The sequence below is a fragment of the Oenanthe melanoleuca genome, unplaced genomic scaffold (assembly GCF_029582105.1).
Source record: "Oenanthe melanoleuca isolate GR-GAL-2019-014 unplaced genomic scaffold, OMel1.0 S251, whole genome shotgun sequence".
NCBI lineage: Eukaryota > Metazoa > Chordata > Aves > Passeriformes > Muscicapidae > Oenanthe > Oenanthe melanoleuca.
In genome coordinates, this window is record NW_026612900.1 from 3,370 (window position 1) to 23,906 (window position 20,537).

The 20,537-nt window shown below is 49.8% G+C and overlaps 1 protein-coding gene across 2 annotated transcripts; it reads left to right on the forward strand.

Moving 5' to 3' along the window:
- Window positions 1-277: 277 nt before the first annotated feature.
- Window positions 278-19,457, forward strand: KIF9 (kinesin family member 9). Of its 2 annotated transcripts, none has more exons than XM_056516069.1 (23): window positions 278-610; window positions 1,066-1,143; window positions 1,471-1,631; window positions 2,366-2,453; window positions 3,025-3,190; window positions 3,316-3,422; window positions 4,251-4,475; window positions 5,490-5,573; window positions 5,708-5,800; window positions 6,338-6,485; window positions 7,193-7,257; window positions 7,841-7,918; window positions 8,992-9,060; window positions 9,701-9,805; window positions 10,124-10,179; window positions 10,567-10,708; window positions 11,453-11,574; window positions 12,910-13,074; window positions 15,370-15,578; window positions 15,932-16,111; window positions 17,536-17,651; window positions 18,418-18,522; window positions 19,249-19,457. In XM_056516069.1, the coding sequence occupies exons 1-23, from the start codon at window positions 365-367 to the stop codon at window positions 19,354-19,356; spliced, it is 2,916 nt and encodes a 971-aa protein (XP_056372044.1). In that variant the 5' UTR covers window positions 278-364; the 3' UTR covers window positions 19,357-19,457. The 2 variants fall into 2 exon arrangements, with proteins under 2 accessions (XP_056372044.1, XP_056372045.1); XM_056516070.1 differs by having other exon boundaries at window positions 1,498-1,631.
- The last annotated feature ends 1,080 nt before the right edge of the window (window positions 19,458-20,537 follow it).

A 20,537-nucleotide genomic window follows, 5' to 3' on the forward strand; every position in this document is an offset into this window, starting at 1 on the left:
GATTCCTCTTAAGGGGACTGGGCGATGTCTCCTCAGCCCCCACCCCAAATGTTTGATGTCCCCCCTCAATGTCCCCTCAAGGACCGGGGTCCCCGCTCACTGCCCGCCAACGCTCGAGGTCTCTCAGCCCTCGGAAGGGTCGGGGTCCCTCATCCCCATCACGGACCGGGGGGTCCCTCACTCGCCCTCAGCGCTCGAGTCTCCCAGCCCCGCTCAGACCCCTCCGGGCTCGGGTGGTCTCTCGTCCCCCCCCCGCCCCCCGGGGGCCGGGCCGCACCTTAAGCGTCACATCGCAGAGCTTTCCCTGCCGCCGGATCTCGCCCATCACTCCATACCCGCGGCTGGGCAGGTCTCCCACCGAGAAATGCACCAGATCCTCGGGATCCAGCTCCGGGTCCGCCGCCGCCGCCGCTTCCAGCATCGTCCCCGCCACTCCCGTCCCGCTGCCGTCCTGCTTCGCCCCCGCCGCGCGCTGGCCCCGCCCGGCCCCCGTATGCGCGGCCACTTCCGGGCTCTCCCGGAAGTTGCCGTTGCCATAGAGAACCCGGAAGTGGACGCTGCCATGGCGACCCCGGACGCCACCCAGGACTCGACTGTAGAGGGGCCGCAGGTGGGACAGGGACGGCGGGGGTCCCCGGGGGATCGCCCTCCCCTCCTCAAGGAGTGATCGGAGGTCGTATCTCCGCACAGGCGGCAGCAGCCCCTCAGGCATCGCCCCCCTTCCCCCGGCCATGAGCCCCCACACAGGTCGGGAGGTGCACTGGAGTGAAACACGGAGTGATTTACACGGGATGGAGCTTAAAAATCATCCAATTCCACCCTCTGCCACAGGCAGGCACATTTTCCAGTAGCCCTTGGACATTTTCAGGGGTCCAGGGGCAGCCACAGCTTTCCTGGACAAGTCCCAGACCTTACAGATATTTGTTTTTTTGTTCCAAAATGCTGCCAAAATCTGCTCCCCTGAGGTGTGGGAGGGGGAACCTCCCTCTCCCAAGGCTTTGGAGGTGTCCCCTGTGTCTCTGGGGGAGCTTTTCATGTGGGATTGGTGCTGTTTTTCCCTGGCAGGAGGAAGAGAAGCAGGAGAGCTCTGAAGGGCTGGAAAAGATTGAAAATTCTGTATCCAAAGCAGAGAGTGACCAAACGGTAATTCCAGCTGGGCCCAGTCAGAATCCTGGAATGGTTTGGGTGGGAAGGGACCTCCCACTGTCCCAGCTGCTCCAAACCCCAGTGCCCAAACTTCCAAGGATCCAGGGGCAGCCACAGCTTCTCTGGGAATTCCATCCCAGCTCCTTGTGTTAATAACCACTCCCAGCAATTCCACCTTCAAAAGCCCCACAAAGGGCATTGCTGCAGCAAGGAAAATGTCACTCATTTAGAATTTGTTCTCTCTCTGATTCCTAGTGGAGTTTTTTCCACAAAATATTTTCCTTTCTGCTCCAACTGCTCCAACACTGCGGTTTTTTTGGTCAGAATTCTGTGACCTCTGTGAAATTTCAGGACCAGGAACAAGAAAATGAGCAGGAAAAAGACCAAGAGCAAGAACAAGGGAAGGAGAAGGAGGAGGAGGAGGACCAGGAGAGCCTCATTTCCTCACTGCTCTCTGATGCAGAACCCGAGGGTGGCAGCCCCAGGTATCCCCCAAATGTTCCCTTGGTTGAAATCCAACAAATCCTGGCTCAGCTTAAACCTCCACAATTCATTTTACAGCAGCTAGAGTGTGTGAGGTCACAAAAACCCTGAATATATCAAAAATCCCAAAGATTTTTCCCAAACTAGAAGTTGGCACTACTTATTACACAATTATTGAGCTGGAGGAAGTGTTTGAGAGAAAATTTGGGATCTCCACATTTCCAGGGATTTAAAAATCCTCAGTGCATGTGGCTTTAGCAGTTGGATGATCCCTGAGCCCTCCTCATGTTGGTTTTACTCAGCAGCTCCTCCAGCTTGTGGATATTTCCTCCAGGAAATTAAAAATCAGCTGTTCATTAGGAATTTCAATTATTTCTAAAAAGGCTGTGTGTAAGAAAATAAAATCCCTCTCCCATCCATGCAAATATTTTACTTTCCAAGGCTGAGAGGAGGAAAATTGGTGTTAAACAATGGTACACATGAGGAAATCAGGAAATCAGGATCACTTTGACCTTTCTCATTCCACATCCTCACTTTTCCAAACCTGGATGGAATTTCAGCAACTCTTTGCCTGCAGTTGCTTTTAATGGGGAATAAAACCAGCAGCTGGATAATTGCCAACACTTTATTTTGAATTTTTGATTCCTCTGCCTCACTTTTTGCTGACAAATAATATAAATTGCAGTTTAGGGAAATGCAAGATTCTTCTTTTCCTCATTTTTGCCTCTCTCCTTAGAACACCAAAGCGAGTTCTGGCGTTTGTGAGGGTCAGGCCAACTGCTCATTTTGCCCAAGATATGATCAAGCTTGGGTCAGACAACAAGGTAGAGTAAAAAAAATTGAAGTAGGAAAGATTTGGAGTTTGACTTCAGCTTTTCCAATGGAAAACCAGGGTTTTTTCCACCCCTTGAGGCCGTGGTTAAGGGTTTGGGGGGTGTTGGTTTGTGTGTTCCTGCTTGGCAGTGGTTTTGTCACTGCAAGTGTGAGGATGGAAAATGCAATTCCTATGGTATAATCACCAGGAAAATCCTCCAAAGGAATAGGACTGGCTGTTCATGAGGAATTCCCAGTGCTAACCACAATTTGGCACAGTCTATTTCCATCCCCTCTTATGCAAATTCCTCCCTTTGCCTTCCCTTCCTTAATTAAGAATTGCCCTGAGGCACAAAATCCCTGAAAGTTAAACAGATGAGCTTAACCACATTTCCTTTTATTTATAATACTTATCACCAGAAATTTGAGAGCATTACCAGATATTTTTAGCACATCTAGAACACACTAGGGCAGCAAAATAACTCTGTTATTTGTGCTCCCTTTTTTACTTATTCCCAGCTCCTGCATTGCTGAAAACCCTCAGGGCTGCTGAGTTGATTTCTCTCTTTTTTTGGGTTGCAGAGCATCGATATCTACATCAGAAAGAATCCCAAGGGAGGAATTGTGAATAACACTCAGACTGACTGGTCCTTCAGGCTGGATGGGCTCCTCCACAACACTTCCCAGGAAATGGTTTATGAGACTGTGGCAAAGGGCTTGGTGTCCAAAGCTTTGCAGGGCTACAACGGTGATTTATTGCAATTATTATTCTTTTGATCTTAATGAGATTGGATTTGAGCAGAGAGCCATTTGCTGCTTTGTTGGAGGCTCCCTCCTGAGTTTCTCCTTTTGTTTTTGGATTTTTTTTTTTAGGCACTGTCATGTGCTATGGGCAAACTGGGGCTGGCAAAACCTACACCATGACTGGAGCAGCCTCTGAGTACAGGAACCGAGGGATCATCCCCAGAGCTATCCAGCAGGTACTGCAGCTGCCTGGGAAAAAGGGAGGGAGGAGCACCAAGCAACACTCTCTATCACCAGCTCTTGCTGATAGAAAAGTGTTTGAACACAATGAATAAGTTTTATGTGGGTTTTTTTTCCCTTCATTTTACTCCAGGGATGATGGTTAAAGAATAAAGGAGTTTTATTGGTCTCAGAGGTTGTTCCTCTTTAGTTCCTCTTGGAGTTCTTGCTGCTCCCCAAATGTCACTGAGCCTTTAAAAGAGATGCTTTCCAAACTGTCACTTTGGGAAATCAGGTTAATACTGATCATAAAATCATTAAAAAAAACTCTAAGGCACAGAGACACTGGCACAGGTGCCCAGAGCAGCTGTGGCTGCCCCTGGATCCCTGGAACATCCAAGGCCAGGCTGGATGAGGCTTGGAGCAGCTGGGACAGTGGGAGGTGTCCCTGCCATGGCAGGGGTGGAATTGGGTGAGGTTTAAGGTTCCTTCCAACCCAAATCATTCCAGAATTCCATGGTTCTGTAAGATCATTAAATCCAAATCCAAGCTGAGCCCTCAGAGCTCAGATTTAGCCCTACACACCCCTAGATGCACTTGGAGCTGTTCAGAACTATTTCTCTATAAATATCTATCTCTATATTACAGAGTTTTATGTCTTGTATACACCTCAGTATATTTATTTATATTTTATATCTATTTCTATTTTATACCTGTTGATATCTTACATCTACTTATATCACACTCATTTATATCTCATATCAACATAAATATCTCCTCTGAAAAGCCACAAATAACTGAAAATCCTGCCTGTGAATGGACACAACCCCTTTGTCTTGCTGCAGATCTTCAAATCAGCTGCAGAATTCCTCAATATCCTGGTCACTGTCCGAATTTCCTACCTGGAGATCTACAATGAGACCTTGTTTGACCTCCTGGCACCAGCACTGGGCAGGGGGACCAAGGACAACCAGCTGGCTGTCATGGATGGTCCTCAGGGGGTTTATGTCAAGGGGCTCTCCATCCACCGTGTCAGCCATGAGGAGGAGGCTCTGCATCTCCTTTTTGAGGTAAGAGAATCCAAATATTCCCTTTAATCCCATGGTTGGGGTGCTGGCTGAAGGAGGAGGTGGAAAAGTAGGAGTGAGTGGCCAAGATGGTGGAATGAGGTTCAGCCACCCCTGTTGGTTGTGGGGTAAAAAATTGGAAACTCTTGGTCTTGTAAGGAAAATGTCCCTGGCTCAGGGATTTTGGAAGATGCTCCAAGAAAAGATGGTTTGGGATTGTCATGGAATGGACAGCAGGGCTGGTCAGGGTGAGAGGTTTGTGAGGGGACTTTGGTTGCTGAGATCAGCATCTTTCTTTTCCTCATGGCTGCTTCAGCTGGTGAGGAAAACAGGGATAAAAAATCGGGTGTGGCTGCAGGAAGTGGATCCTCACCCAGAGCCAAATGATTTCCTTAAAATCTTTTTAATTACCCAGTGCTGTCCTCAGCTCTGGAATGTGCAGGAACTGCCTCTTCCTTTTTAAAGAGTAGAAGGAGGGTGATGATGGCTGGGAGAGCTGGGAATGTTCCCCTGGAGAGGAGAAGCTCCAGGGAGAGCTCAGAGCCCCTTGCAGGGCCTGAAGGGATCCAGGAGAGCTGGAGAGGGACTGGGGACAAGGGATGGAGGGACAGGACACAGGGAATGGCTCCACTGCCAGAGGGCAGGGATGGATGGATATTGGGAATTGGGAATTCCTGGCTGGGACGGAATTCCCAGAGCAGCTGTGGCTGCCCCTGGGTCCCTGGCAGTGCCCAAGGCCAGGTTGGAGCCCCCTGGATAGTGGAAGGTGTCCCTGGTGTGGCAGGGGTGGATGGGATGGACTTTAGGGCTCCTTCCAACATCCCTTTGTGATCCTGGCAGAGGTTCAGATCTGTGGCCATCACACCTGTGGGAATTTTCAGTGCCATTTGAAGTTTGGGGAGCTCTTTGCTTTTCCAGCCATCAGGAAATGGAAAGAGCCACAGAGATGTTGCCTGGTTTACCCTCAAAAAGTCACAATTCCATGAGCTGAGCCTGGAATTTTCTTTCCATTGGCAGGGTGAGACCAACAGGGTGATAGGAGAGCACTCCCTGAATAAGAATTCCTCCAGATCCCACTGCATCTTCACCATGTACATTGAGGTGAGAGCTCCAGCCTTGTTCCTACAGATTGAAATATCTTTCTAGAGATCCAAGAGGATCTTTGCAGTCTGTTTTTTCCTGTATTTCAGTTCTATCTGCTCCTAAGTGCAGTTTCTCTTCCTCTCTGTCCTCAGTGTCGTTCCAGAGATTACACAAATCACAAATGCCTTAAATCCAAAATCACCTTAATTGACCTGGCAGGATCTGAGAGGCTGAGCAAGACTGGGGTGAGTGATGGGAGCTCCTCAGGTTCCCTTGGGTCCCTTTGGAAAAACAGGGAAGGGAATGGAGCTGGGAAGGGGCTGGAGCCCCAGGAGAGGCTGAGGGAGCTGGAAAGGGGCTCAGGTGGAGAAAAGGAGGCTCAGGGGGAACTTCTGGCTCTGCAGAACTCCCTGACAGGAGGGGACAGCTGGGGGGATTTGGGATCTGCTCCCAGGGAACAGGGACAGGAGGGAATGGCTTCAGGTTGGATATTGGGAAAATTCCTTCCTGGAATGGGCTGTCCAGCCCTGGCCCAGCTGCCCAGGGAGTGGTGGAGTTCCCATTCCTGAAAGGATTTAGAAGCCCTGTGGATGTGGCACTTGGGGACACAGTCAGGGGATGGTTGCACTGGATCTTTTCCAACCTCAGCAATTCCCTGACTGTGTGCCATTCAGCATTGATCAGGATCCAAACCACAGCAGCCCTGCAGAGTTTTCCCTTGCTAAGGAGCACTCCTGTCCTGCTGTCTGACCAGACCTGTTTCCTGCTGCTCTCCCTTGCAGTCTGAGGGCCAGGTCCGGATCGAGGCCTCCTACATCAACAAGTCCCTGACCTTCCTGGAGCAGCTGGTCATTGCCCTGGCTGACCCCAAAAGGGAGCACATCCCCTTCAGGCAGAGCAAACTCACCCATGTCCTCAAGGACTCGCTGGGTAAGAGCTGGAACTGCAGCAGCTCCTGCAAAAATGATGTTTCAATGGGCACAGCAAGTCCTAAGGGTGTCATTTATCCAGGAATCCTGGAATGGTTTGGGTTGGAAGGGAGTTTAAGGATCAGCCATTTCTGTCATGGCAGGGACACCCCTCACTGTCCCAGGTGCTCCAAGTGTCCAACCTGGCCTTGGATCCAGGAGCAGCCACAGCTTCTCTTCCATTATCCTGAAAAACAGAATCTTTACAAACACCTGGAGCTCAGAGGTTTTATTCCCATTCTCTTCCTGCATCCTCATTCCATGAGACACAAATTTCACCTTTTTAGTCACTCTGCCTCTTTTTCTGTGCCATTTGGAGGGACAGTTACACTCTGGTTTGTCCTTTGTACTTCTATAAATTGAAAGAAGCCTTAGGTGGGATATTGGGAAGCAATTCCTGACTAGGAGGGTGGGGAGGGAATTCCCAGAGAAACTGTGGGTGTTCCCTGGAAGTGTCAAAGGTTGGACAGGGCTTGGGGCACCCTGGGATAGTGGGAGGTGTCCCTGCCCATGGCAGGGAAGGAATGGATGATCCTTAAGCATTCTGAGATTCCTCTCCTCTATTTTAATCAGCACATAATAAAATACACTGCAGAAAATGAAACAACAAAAAAATTCACCCCAAATTTTATTATTTGTTTTATTTTTTTTTTTTTATTTTTTTCCTAGGGGGAAACTGCAACACTGTCCTGGTGACAAACATCTATGGGGAAGCTGAGCACCTGGAAGAGACTGTGAGTTGGAGGAATTCCTGCAGAATCCAGGCCTTGATCCTGCTTGGTTTAAGGAACAATCTCTGCAGGGTTTTGACAGGGAAACCTCCTGCCTAATTCATCCAGAACTTTGCAGAGCTCATCTTGTCCCAAAGGCTCTAAACCAGACTCCTGTCAGATGAGAGCCTGAAGCAGAGGAGGCAGGAGCTGCTCAGATTGAAGCTCACTGGAGAGATGATGATGATGATGATGATGATGATGATGATTATTATTATTATTATTATTATTTTATGTGTTTCCATGGGACATCACCTCCTGGACTCCCTGGAATTTCCCCAGTTCACAGCAGAGCTGAGCTGTCTCCCTGCTGGAGAAGGAATCAGGAGGAACCTCCCAGAGGTTGTTTTTTAACCTGTAAATGATAAAATGGGTGAAAATTCCCCTGTGTGAGCTGGATCTGCAGCGAACAGGAAGGAATCACCTGCAACAATTCACAGAATTTATATTTCTCTGCAATTTGATATAATAGAATTAAGTAGAAAGATTAGGAAAGTGCTATTTCTGCCAATATCTCTTTTATTTACTTTAAACCTTTGTTTTCCAGCTGTCCTCCCTTCGTTTTGCCACCAGGATGAACTGGGTGACAGCAGAGCCTGTCCCCAACAAACCCTTTTATCGAGAGGTAGGGACAGGAGGGGCCTGGAGGAAGGGCAATATTATTTTATTATCGTTCATATTTAGGATCATAACCTGAAAAACCAGAGGAAAATTAGGAATTTTAATAAATGACCTTTCCTCAGCCAAGCTGACACTGCTGATTTTAGGTGGGTGATAAAATGGATCAATATTAATCCTTTATATAGGTTTTTAATTACAGTTCCCTGGTCTAAGGCCCAACCATGCAGTTGGTCACATCTTCCTGGGAATTCTTTCTTCTGCTTATCCCACATTTTTCTGATGAGATTCAGCTCTCAACAGAGAGATTTTATGGTGAATTATTCCCCTGACATGCAGGGAAATCATCTCCAGTCCTCCTGCAGCTTTATCCCTGTTGCTGCTGGTAACAGAACAGCTTCTCCACAATTAGAAAACTCGGTTAATTAAGGAAATAATTTAAAGGAAAGGATCACAGGATATTAGAGTGCACTTTCAGAGTGAAAACCAAACAGGAAGAGCTGAAACTGGAAGGAAACTTTGTGTTTTTGTGCTCCAGAGGTCACTTCAAGGCAGCTCAGTGTCCACTTCTCCCTGAATCCCAAGATATTTGTGCTTACTTTTCTGGAAACACATTTTAAATAGTGAATCCTTAAAGATATTCCAGGTTATGGAAAAATTCAGTCAGAAACAGCACAGAAAAATCTCTCCTTTGTCCCAGTTACTGTCAGAGCTGCTGAGTTCAGGGCAGAGGTGAGCCCTGCACAATGCTTGGCTTCCAGGATAACATCCCAGGGACTGGAATTTGATGGTCCCTGCAATTCCAGACCAGGAAATCATCCCATTAAAAAGCTGTGGCCTTTCTTTGATGGCTCAGGCAGGCTCTGCAGGCAGGACCCAGCAGAAACTGTCCTTTGGGGAGCTAATGAAAGGAAAGTCAAACTGATTTCCAGACCCACTGATTCCCTGAGGGATCTGGGATATTCTCCAGCAGCAAATTTCATGCTGCTTTTAGCATGTTTTTTTTTTTTTTTTTTTTTTTTTTGTCCCTATATAATTTAATAATCTGCTCACTTTTTTTTTTTTTTTTTTCCCTGTTAGGCATCAGTGAAGGCTCTGGAGGAGGAGATCCAGCTCCTGAGGAAGGAGCTGATCTTGCACGACTGCTTGGTGAGGAGCAGTGAATTCCCTGTCCAGGGGGGTTGTGTCCCTCCCTCTGCTCCCAGCACCATCCCCTGGGGCTTAGGGAAACCTCTGAAGATCCCACACAGAGGGATTGTGTTGGAATTTCAATCCCCAGCCACTGGAGATTTGGGGTTTGGGTTTTTTTGGAGACTCTTGAAGCTCTTTGGTTGGTTGGTTGCTCCCAAATCCCATCTCCTGCCAAGTCAGGGGATGAGAATCCCAAGCAGAAGTGGGCACAGCAATTCCAGGTGTTTGCCAGACCAGTGGAATCACAGAATTCCAGAACATTTTGGGTTGAAAGGGACCTTAAAGCCCATCCCATTCCACTCCCTGCCATGGCAGGGACACCTCCCACTATCCCAGCTGCTCCAAGCCCCATCCAACCTGGCCTGGGACACTTCCAGGAACCCAGGGGCATCCACAACTGCTCTGGGCACCCTGTGCCACCCTCACAGCCAAGAATTCCTTCCTTAAATCCAGCCTGAATCTCCCCTCTTTTAATTTAAAACCACCACTCCTTGTCCCACCATGACAGGACCTGCCCAAAGCTTTGTCCCTGTTGTTCACAGGCTCCCTCAGCTTTTTGTAACTCCCTGATTCTCAGTCTTCCATCTTTTTTTTTTAGGCAAATCGTTCCTTCATAAGTTACAACCCCCTGACTACAGCCCAGAGAGCAGAAATCAGATCCCAAGTCCAGCAATACCTCAGAGGAGTCATTGAGGAAATCAATGTATGTAGTGAAAAAAGGACTGAAATCCCTAAATCCTTAAATCCTTAAATCCTTAAATCCATCTCCTTTTCCTCCAAGAGAGGAGCAGTGAAAATGTCTTTTGAAGAGGCTGTTTTTTACCCCAAACCCACTACAGAATTGTAATTTAATTTAATTTTTTGCATGTTAAGTCTGTTGCATGTTTTCCTTCAGTTTTTTTGCTGGTTTGGAGGCTCCAGGAGACTTTTCCTTAATCTTAAAACCCTTTAAACTGATTTATTTGAAACTACTTTATATAATTAATACCAAAATTGATGCCTTTGTATCTCTCTCCCTCAGATTGTGAATGTCAGGCAGATCCAGGAGGTGTTTAGACAATTCAAAGTGATTGTAAGGTAAGTTCAGAAATTCCAGACTGGTTTGGGTTGGGAAGAACCTTAAGGCTCATCCCATTCCATCCCATTCCAAGGGCAGTGGCACCTCCCACTCTCCCAGGCTGCTCCAACCCCATCCAACCTGGATTAAAGTTTCAAACAAAGGGGTGGGATTGAGCAGAATTAGTCTGGTTTGATATGGACAATTAAAATAACCTCAAACAGCTTTAATGTTAAAGAGGCCTAAAGGAATATCATGGAAAAGGAGAGAAAGAGAGTGGACAAAGGTTCTGATGGGAAGTGTGGGAGGGGTGTTGAGGGATAAAACCACAGGTAAAAGGGGTTTTTCTTTGGGAATCTGGCTTTGACAGATGGGAAAGGATTTCTAAAGGGCTGTTTTTTCCTTAGCCAACAGGAGGAAGAAGTGGAGGCCAGGCTCTGGAACAAGTATGGGCTGGGACAGAGAGACATGGCAGCTGAGTCAGAGTCCAGCTCTAGTTCTGAACTGGGTTTGGATGAGTCTCAGGAGCAGGAGGAGCAGGAGGACTCGGTAATTAATGTCCAGAATCCACCTTGGAGTTGCTCCTTTTCTGCCAAAATGGGAATTGTAGAAAGCAGATTTTCCTTGTTGAAATCAAACTCAGAAATGGCACTGGGGTAAGCTTGTAAAAAAAAATGTGTCCAGAGCAGAGATGCACCATTAACAAAGAGGAAATCCTGGCAGCAGAGGGGTTAATTCAGCCCTTTATCTGCACAGAATAATTTATGAAATGGGAATAGAATCCCAGAAGGGTTTGGGTTGGAAGGAACATTAAAGATCATCCCATTCCATGAGCAGGGACACCTCCCACTATTCCAGGTTGCTCCAAACCAAATCCAGCCTGGCCTTGGACACTTCCAGGGATCCAGGGGCAGCCACAGCTGCTCTGGGAATTCCATCCCAGGGCCTCCCCACCCTCCCAGCCAGGAATTGCTCCCCAATATCCCATTTAAACTGTGCCCCTTTTGGTTTAAAGCCCCCTCCCCTTGTCCAGTACAGTGCAATCTCCAAAGTGACCTGTCTGTCACTGGGTTGGAGAAAATGAGGTCCTGCCTCTGCTGAGATCCCTTTTTTAATCCTTATAGTTTCTGCAGCCAAGTGTATCAATCCCACCTAATCCACAAATCCTCCTGTGGGCTCTCCCAGAGTTTTTAATTCCCAGATGAGGCTGTTCCAGGGGATGGAGAAGCTGCTGGGAGAGGCCTGTACAGCTTCCATGGGATGCACAAATGGGTTATTCCTTCCTGTTTCCAGGAAAGTACAGTTGATAAGGATGAAGATTCGGAGCAGGAAGAGGATGAAGAGACTCTTGAGACTGAAAGTCATCTTACATCCCCCATTCTTGATGGGGAGAAGGAAGCCAAGAAGGATGATGAGTGAGTTAGGCAGTCACACACCTCTCCTTTACCTCTGATAATTGTGGAATCATGGAATTGTCAAGATTGGAAAAGCCCTCCAAGATCATGGAGTCCCCAGAACTGCCAAGGCCACCCCTGACCCTGTCCCCAAGTGCCACATCCACATGGCTTTTAAATCCCTCCAGCAATGAGGACTCCACCCCTGCCCTGGGCAGCTGTGCCAGGGCTGGGCAGCACTTTTGGGAAGGAATTTTCCCAATATCCCACCTGATCCTCCCCTGGCACAGCTTGGGGCTGTTTCCCCTTGTCCTGTCCCTGTTCCCTGGCACCTCCTGTCCCCCTCAGTGGTTTTTTCCCCAATCCTTGTGGTGCCACAAGTGCAGGACCCAGCCCTTGGCAGTGCCCAGCTCTGGTCAGGCAGGAATGTGCAACCCAGGGAGGAAGGAATGGAGGGAGCTGCCAGAGGAGCAGAGAAGGAGAAGAAATTTGGGGAGGGAAGGGGGAACCAGCCTGTCCTGAGCAGAGGAAGAGCCTTCAGTTTACAGAAGTAACTCCTTGCTTGGTTCCTCCCTGACATTTCCCCAAAGTCCTTGTGGATGGAGCAGAGGAACCAGCAAGGCTTTGGTGTCCATGTGACCCCTGGGCTCTGCTGTTCTGGTTTTAGGGAGACTCTGTGGCAAACACTCAAAGTCTGTGTTCCAAATCACTGTCCTGCTCACATCATTCCTTAGAAAGAAATCCCCTGGGAGGGTGGGGAGGTGCCCAGAGCAGCTGTGGCTGCCCCTGGATCCCTGGAATCTCAAGGCCAGGCTGGATTTGGTTTGGAGCAGCCTGGAATAGTGAGAGGTGTCCCTGCCCATGGCAGGGGTGGAATGGGATGGGCTTGAAGGTCCCTTCCAACTAAAACCATTCCATGATTCCATGATGATTCTATTCCCTGCAGGGGAAGCTGGAGGGGTTTGTGGAGGGGGAGGAACAGAGAGCCAGGCTTGGTTTAAATGGGGGCTGGATCAAATCCTTGGAGATTCCTTTTGGAGAGGGTTAGTCCTTGTCCAGCTGTGCCCAGAGCTGGACAGGGTGGGACTGCTGTCCTTGTCATCCTTCTCAAGAGGGCTCATCCCACAGTATCCAGGGCAGTTCCTCCACTCTGAGAATTAAGGATTTGTGGGGACAGGGCTGATTTGATTCCTTGTCAGTGGATATTTCTCTGGAAACTTTGGTAGAGGATCACCTTCTTCTGATCTGGCACCTCAGACCACCAGTTTGTAACTGAGCAAAGCTAAACCCACAGTGTGTTTTGGTTCCTCTGGTGAAGAAATTGATGAATCTGGTTCATCCTTTCTCCCCTGTCAGGAAAGAAAAAACTGGGATCCCTCCTCCTGAGACAATTCAGGATTCCTCACCGCCCAAAAGTCCCAGCAAGAATCTGGATGAGGAAGAGGAAGAGGAAGGAAGTGACCAGGACAGTGATGAAGAGGTGTCAGTCTCACCTTCAGGGGAGGATTTCCAGAAGCTCGGGTAGGTTTTCCCTGTGAGGGAGTAAATCCCCTTTTCCAGAGGGTGCTTTGCACTGGAATGGTTGGATTGTGTTCCCTGAGTACAACTCCAAGGCAAAGGGGAGAGGTTTGGAGATCTTCAGGGAATACAGGACAGGAGTGGTGGTGGGAGCACCCTGAGCTCCAAATGATGGTGGTGGGGGTCACTTCTGTGCTTGCAGCTCTGCCCTGGGCAGTTGCTCTTGAATTTTTTAAAAACTTCAATTAATTTGATTTCTTTAATTTGATTTTTATTTTAATTCATTTAATAGTTTAATTGTTTTGAACTGCAGCATCCCTTTGGATGAGTAGGAAAACTGCAGGAAGACCTCACATCCAGCCACAAATCCCCACAATCATGGAAATGGATCAAGAGAATCATGGAATTCCAGCTGGCTTGGGTTGGAAGGGAAGTTAGAGACCTTCCCATTTCACCCCCTGCCATGACAGGGGCACCTCCCACTGTCCCAGGCTGCTCCAAGCCCTGTCCAGCCTGGCCTTGGACACTGCCAGGGATCCAGGGGCAGCCACAGCTGCTCTGGGAATTCCCAATTCCCAATATCCATCCATCCCTGCCCTCTGGCAGTGGAGCCATTCCCTGTGTCCTGTCCCTCCATCCCTTGTCCCCAATCCCTCTCCAGCTCTCCTGGATCCCTTCAGGCCCTGCAAGGGGCTCTGAGCTCTCCCTGGAGCTTCTCCTCTCCAGGGGAACATTCCCAGCTCTCCCAGCCTGGCTCCAGCCCTGGAGCAGCTCCACTGCTGTGCTGTGCTGTTGGATCCATGGCAGCTCTGCAGGGGGGTCTCACCTGAGGGGGCAGAGGGGCAGAATTCCTTCTGGCCTCCTCCATTTCCTTCTGGCCACACTGGCAATCAGCCCAGGATGTGGTTTCTGGGTTCCAGCAGAGCAGTGAAGCTGTTGCAGAATTCCCTCTGGCTGCTCCTCACCAGGTTTCCATTCCCTCCACACCCTCCACATGGGATTTGTGTCCCTCTGGCATTCCCAGGGCTGGCAGGACAGGCTGCTGCAGCTGCAGGAGCCACATCCCAGAGCACTTGCAGCAGCTCAGAGCTGGCTCTGGGAGCTGGAGCTGTGGCACTTTGCCCAGGGGCTGTTGTTTACAGCCCTGTGCCAGTTTTGGCACGGGAACAGCAGCACACAGCCCTGGAGGAGATGGAAAATGCCCTTAAGAGGTCACTCAGGGAAGGCAGGAGCTGGAGTTTGGAGTGAGGAATGTGGAGGCTCTGGGTACCTGCACTGGGATGAGATGAGATTTAAACTCTCCAATCCAAATCATTCCATGGTTTTCTGTTTCTGCCTTCTGCTCCCAAATCCATCCTGCTCTCCAGGAATATCAACAGCACAGAGCAGCATCTGTGGACTGTGACATTCTCCTTTTTTTCTTGCCTGGAATGGCTCATACTGGAATAACTAATGTGCTCACAGGGACACACTGGCATCAAAGCCATTTCACAGAGAAGTTGGGAATGGCTCCTGGAATTGTGACTTGGAAAACAGGCAGGACTTCCAAGGCATGGCAGCAGAGTTGTGCAGCTGGCAGCCCTTGGAGCTGTGGGTTTGGCTGGCAGAGGGGATTGATCTGTGCTGGGAATGCAACAAAGGCATTTGTTTAACAATAGAGAGGAACAATATCCATTACTTTTGTGAAAATTCAACCCATGAAAGGCTGGCTTTCCAGGGAATTCTCAGTTCTGAGGCATCTCCTGAGAAATGTGGTGTCTGTGTGAACAACTTTCTTCTGGGAGTAGCCTGGGGGACAGTGAGTGTTGGGGTTGGCACAGGAACATCCAGTTCTGAGCCTCTCCTGACAGGAGAGACCTGGAGGGGCTGGAGGGTGTCCAGGGAAGGGAATGGGGCTGGAGAATTCCTGAGGGAGCTGGAAAGGGGCTCAGCTGGAGAAAAGGAGGCTCAGGTGGAAATTCTGGCTCTGCAGAACTCCCTGACAGGAGAGGACAGCTGGAGGGATTTGGGATTTGCTCCAGGGAACAGGGACAGGAGGAAAGGTTTTCAGGTTGGAAATTGGGAAAATTCCTTCCTGGAATGATCTGTCCAGCCCAGGCCCAGCTGCCCCGGGCAGGGGTGGAGTCCCCATCCCCTGGGGGGATGGAACATCCACATGGATGTGGCACTTGGGGACATGATCAGTGCTGGGGGATGGTTGGACCCCACGATCTTGGAAGGCTTTTCCAAGCTGAAGCATTGCATGATTCCACCCTGCAGGGCAGCAGAGTGACCTCCTGTGTCTGTATCTGCTTTCAGGTCCCCTCCATCCAAGCATGAGGCATTTGAGCTGTTCAAGAAGGAGGCTGGAAGGGAGATCCACCGGATCTTCAGGGAGAACAAGAGGATCCTCATCTCCAGGAAGAAGAGAAGCCACTCTGTGGCACAGAGGGTCAATCGTATCAAGAAGCAGATGGAGGCTATCAAGGAGGCTCTGGAGGCTCAGAAGAGGAAGAGGAGACAGGAGGGTGAGGGATGGAGCTCTGGGCTTCCAGGAATTTTGGCTGGTCATAGAACCATGGAATGGTTTGGGTTGGAAGGGATGTTAAGGATCATCCCACTCAATCTCTGGCAGGGACATCTTTCCCTATCTCAGGTTGCTCCAAACTAAATCCAACCTGGCCTTGGACATTCCAGGGATCCAGGGGCAGCCACAGCTCCTCTGTGCCTTTTCACTCTCCCAGCCAGAAATTCCTTCCCAATATCCCATTTAAACAATCCCAGGGTTTTTTTCCCCTGGGAGCCAAGTCAGACCCTCAGGTATCACTGTCCCTGCTCTCCACCCTCACCAGAACCTTCCCTTCCTTTTCTCCCTGTCCAGGAGAATACACAGATGAGAAAGGACAGGTGATCATCGATGAGAAGGAGTTTTCCCTCATCCTGAAGCTGAAGGAGCTGAAGGAGGAGCACAGGGCTGGCTTTGCTGAGCTGCAGGACCTGAAGGCAGAGATCCAGTACTGCCAGCAGCTGGTGGATAAGTGCAGGAAAAGGCTCATCTCAGGTACAGAGCACCAGGGCCCAGCAGCCTCCAGCTCAGCTGGGATAAATCCACACTGGAGCACTCACAAACACCATGGAATCCCAGAATGGTTTGGGTTGGAAGGACCTTAAAGCTTGTCCAGTTCCAATCCTCTCCCACAATCTCAGCTCCAAGCCCCAGTGTCCAACCTGGCCTTGGACATTCCCAGGGATCCAGGGGCAGCTTCTCTGGGAATTCCATCCCAGTCCCTCCTAGGCAGGAATTCCTTCCCAATATCCCATCTAACCCTTCCCTCTGGCTGTGGGAAGCCATTCCCTGTGTCCTGTCCCTCCAGCCCCTTGCCAAATCACCACTCTGTTGTCCTTTTTCCTGTTGCCTTTCAGACTGGATTTTATCCATAATCAGGTGGAGTTTTCTGACCTAACCTTGAATTGCTGCAGATCCTCTCTCCCAGATAATGTCCCTCTACTCCTTGTCCTGCCCCTTTTTCCCTGGGGGAAAAAGCCTCCCACAAGGAATTTTACATTGCTGACCCTGGATCTCATCCTTGATTTTATTTAATAGAGGTGATGGTGAAGGAACTGCCCTGGGATAGGGCTTTGCCTCTGGATTCCCAATATTTCCTCTGTCCCTGTGTGATTTCCAGGTTTGAGTTGCAGCCTTACCAGGAAAAAGAGCTTGGCCACAGCTCTGCCTGGGAAATCCCTGCAAATTCCTGGTGGGCTCCACCTTGAAAACTATGGATTCAAACTGCTCCTGTTGTATCCCTGGATTTGCCCCTCTAAGGGAAGCCAGTCCTTGTAGGAATTCCAGACTCACAAACATTTGGATGCTGAGCACATGCAACATTTGCCAGGGGACAGCTTGGATCCATCAGAGCATCCCACACTGAAAGAAATTGGATAATCATTCCCATCATTCCAGGGATAAACAGGACCCAATCACAACTGTGCCACTGCTTTCTGTTGGATCTGGGTTTGGCATTTTTGGGTGCTCCAGATGTTTGTTGTTTGTTCAAACATCCAGGACTCACCCAGATCAGGAGTGGAGTGCCTGGGAAATGCCCAGGATTAATAAGGACATAATTCCCACCTGCTGTGTGTTCTCACTGCCTATTATGGGATGGCAAATGGCTGTGCTTGAGTGTGTGGGATTGAAATCCGAGCCCCAGCCATGCTGCCCATTCCAAAGGGACTCTGGTTCCAAAGGAGTGGTGGCTTTTCATGGCCAGGGGACTGTCCCCAGAGCTGCCACCACCTCCTGGCCACCTCAGCACAGCCAACAGCCTCCTGAAATTCACTTTTCCAATTGTTTAAACTCCAAATCCTCGAGTTCTGAGCTCCTGTCTGAGGGTTTAGGAGCACTGAGATCCATAGGGAGAACCAATCCATGCTGTCTTTTGGGTCATTAATTACAGCCATTAATTACCCCTCTTTGCTTCACAGAATTTGAGATCTGGTACAACGAATCCTTCTATATCCCTGAACATATGAGGGAAGCTCTGAAGCCTGGTGGGAACATCAGACCTGGAATGATTCCCATAAACAGAGTCACATGCCTGGTGAGTTATCCTGAGTTCTGCTGATTCTCCTCAGGAGCCACGTGTAGGGTGGTGAGGGAATGAGAGAGCCTGTGGAAGGAGGAGGAGGAGGAGGAGGAAAAGAAGGAGAAGAAGGAGTGAGGCACAAAGGGACTATCTGAAGCCACATCCTGCTGTCACATTCCCTTCACTGTTTAGAAGATAAATCAGGACAGTGACTGAGGCACCTGGGTGTCTGTGGAATATCAGGAACTGGGCAATGTTTGGATGTTTGGGAACCTGATTCCCAGCCCAGGTTTGCAGCCAAACTCTTGTGGCACTGGTCAGTACCAGTCCTGTGGTAGGAACCACCACTGTGGGGACTGGGGTCTTTTCTCATCCTGAAAAGCACATTTCTGTTCAACTCCCCATTTCCCAGAATTCTTGCATCGAAGAGGGGAATTCTGCAATTCTGCCCCTCTGAGGTGAGACCCCCACCTGCAGAGCTGCCCCAGCCCTGGATCCAACAGCACAAGGACCTGGAGCTGCTGGAGAGATCCAGAGGAGCCCCAAGAGCTGCTCCAGGGCTGGACCCAGGCTGGGAGAGCTGGGAATGTTCATTTTTCCTGTGGGAAAATCTCAACTCTTTCAGGTTTTTGCCCAAAGCTGCTCCTCCAAGGTGTGGAAAGGGGAACCTCTCACTTCCAGGCTTTTCCTGGCTGAGTTGGTGTTTGGTGCAGCAAAGAGGATTGTTATCCCAGGTGTGTGTTTTGCACATGGAATGGGGAATGCTTTTTTTCCCTGGCAGGATGAAGACGAGCAGGACAAGTTTGAGCAGGTGCAGGAGACGGCGCTGCCGGACTGCCCGGGCTCCGTGTCCTTCTACAGGGCCAAGATGAAGACAGATCAAAAGGTAACCCCAGCAGGGCCCAGGGAGAATCCCAGGATGGATTGGGATGGAAGGGACCTTCAGGATCATCCAATCCCAGCCCCTGCCATGGCCAAGGACACATTCCACTATCCCAGGGTGCTCCAAGCCCTGTCCAACCTGGCCAGAACAAATTCACCCAGAGAGAGCTGGGAATGTTCAGCCTGGAGAAGACTCCAGAGATACCTCAGAGCCCTTCCAGGCCCTGAAGAGCTGGAGAGGGACAAGGGATGGAGGATAAGGATACAGGGAATGGCTCCCACTGCCAGAGGACAGGGCTGGATGGGATATTGGGAAGGAATTCCTGGCTGGGATGGAATTCCCAGAGAAGCTGTGGTTGCCCCTGGATCCCTGGAAGTGTCCAAGGCCAGGTTGGACATTGGGGCTTGGAGAAGCCTGGGATGGTGAAAAGTGGCCCTGTCCATGGAATGGGGTGGATTGAGATAATCCTTAACTGAAATAATTCTGGGATTCCATGAAAACATCTCAAAAGCAGCTTTTCAGTGCTCTGGAGAATTTCCTAGGGATTTCTGTCCCCTCCCTGGAGCCTGATCTGCTATCAGCAGAGCAATGCTGGTGTGATGGAGATTTTCTCAGCTTTTTCCAGCACCACTTGGAAAGTTTGGTTTTATTTTTCAGGAAAAAAGCTTTTATAGGTGAGAACTGAGCTGAGTTGAGTTGAGTGATCCCTTTGTGTTCCCTTTTTCCCAGCAAACCTTCAACAAGACCATGGCAGCCCTCCGGAAAATGCACAGGAAACCCGAGCTGGTCGCAGCTGCTGGGAAGAAGAAAGCCCTGTCCTTCCAGCCAGTCACATAGCCTGGATCCAGCATTCCTGAAGGAATGCCACCTCAGGAAGTGCCTCATGCTAGCGTCCACGATCGATTAATAAAAATAAACAGCAGGAAAATGAACCTCCCAACCTTTGGGCAGGCAGGGAGTCACTGGGATTGGATCCTGCTGTTTGGACAGGACACGAGCCAGGCAGCACCAACAGCACCTCTTGTTCTCCTCTGGAAAAGGCAGGGTCATGGCACAGAGGTTGCTGTGGATAACCCAGGCTGCTCCTGATTCCCTCTTCCCTGGTGGTTGAGCTGTAGCTCTCCCATTGGAGCAACAAGTCATGGCTTGGCCTGTTGGATCTGCCTGGAGAAGGGAATGAAAACAAAGATTCATTTCTGGGGAATCATGGAATGGCTTTGGTTGGAAAAGCCCTCCAAGATCAAGTCCAACCATCCCTCAGCACTGCCAAGACCAACCCTGACCATGTCCCCAAGTGCCACATCCAGAAAGTTTTTAAATCCCTCCAGGGATGGGGATTGCACCTCCTGCTCTGGGCTGGAGAGCCCTTTCCAGGAGGAATTTTCCCAATATCCCACCTGAACCTCCCCTTGAAGCCCTTCCCTCTTGTCCTGTCACCTGGGAGCAGAGCCAGACCCCTCCTGGCTCCAACCTTCTTCCAGGGAATTGCAGGGAGCCAGAAGGTGCCCCCTGAGCCTCCTCTTCTCCAGGATGAGCCCCTCCAGCTCCCTCAAAACTGTTTGGGAAGCTGGAAGGAGAATGTTGGAAGCCCCAGAGTCAACACCCCACACCCCACAGCTGTCAGGAACATCCCACTGCCAAAACCAGCACCAGCCATGGTAGGAGCACCCCTAATTCAGGCATCCCAGATCTTCCACATGCCACCCCCATTTATATGGAAAACTGGGAAAGTGAATGAATCCACGGTGCTCAATTTGCTTGAATTTGTTGGAGCTTCCCTCTGTCCCCATAACTGCATCTTCCCCCTAGAAGGGCATTGGAGAACATCTCAGAAATTGCCATTTCCTTGTAATGATCCAATTCCAGAGGTTCAAAAAGCTGCTGGGAATTCAGGTCAGGCTGGATTTCCCAAGAAAATGCTTCTACATGACTGGAACTAAGCTTTCCTTTGTCCTTCCCTATATCCACCCCTCCTCTGCTTCCCACCTCATCCCTGTGGGTCCCTCCTGCTCACACCA

Excerpts from the sequence above, each read along its gene's own strand:
- KIF9 (XM_056516069.1), top strand. The coding sequence starts at position 365 with ATGCACCAGATCCTCGGGATCCAGCTCCGGGTCCGCCGCCGCCGCCGC. Across the intron at positions 611-1,065 it reads CGACTGTAGAGGGGCCGCAG|GAGGAAGAGAAGCAGGAGAG; the intron begins GTGGGACAGGGA and ends TTTCCCTGGCAG. Across the intron at positions 9,061-9,700 it reads TGATCTTGCACGACTGCTTG|GCAAATCGTTCCTTCATAAG; the intron begins GTGAGGAGCAGT and ends TTTTTTTTTTAG.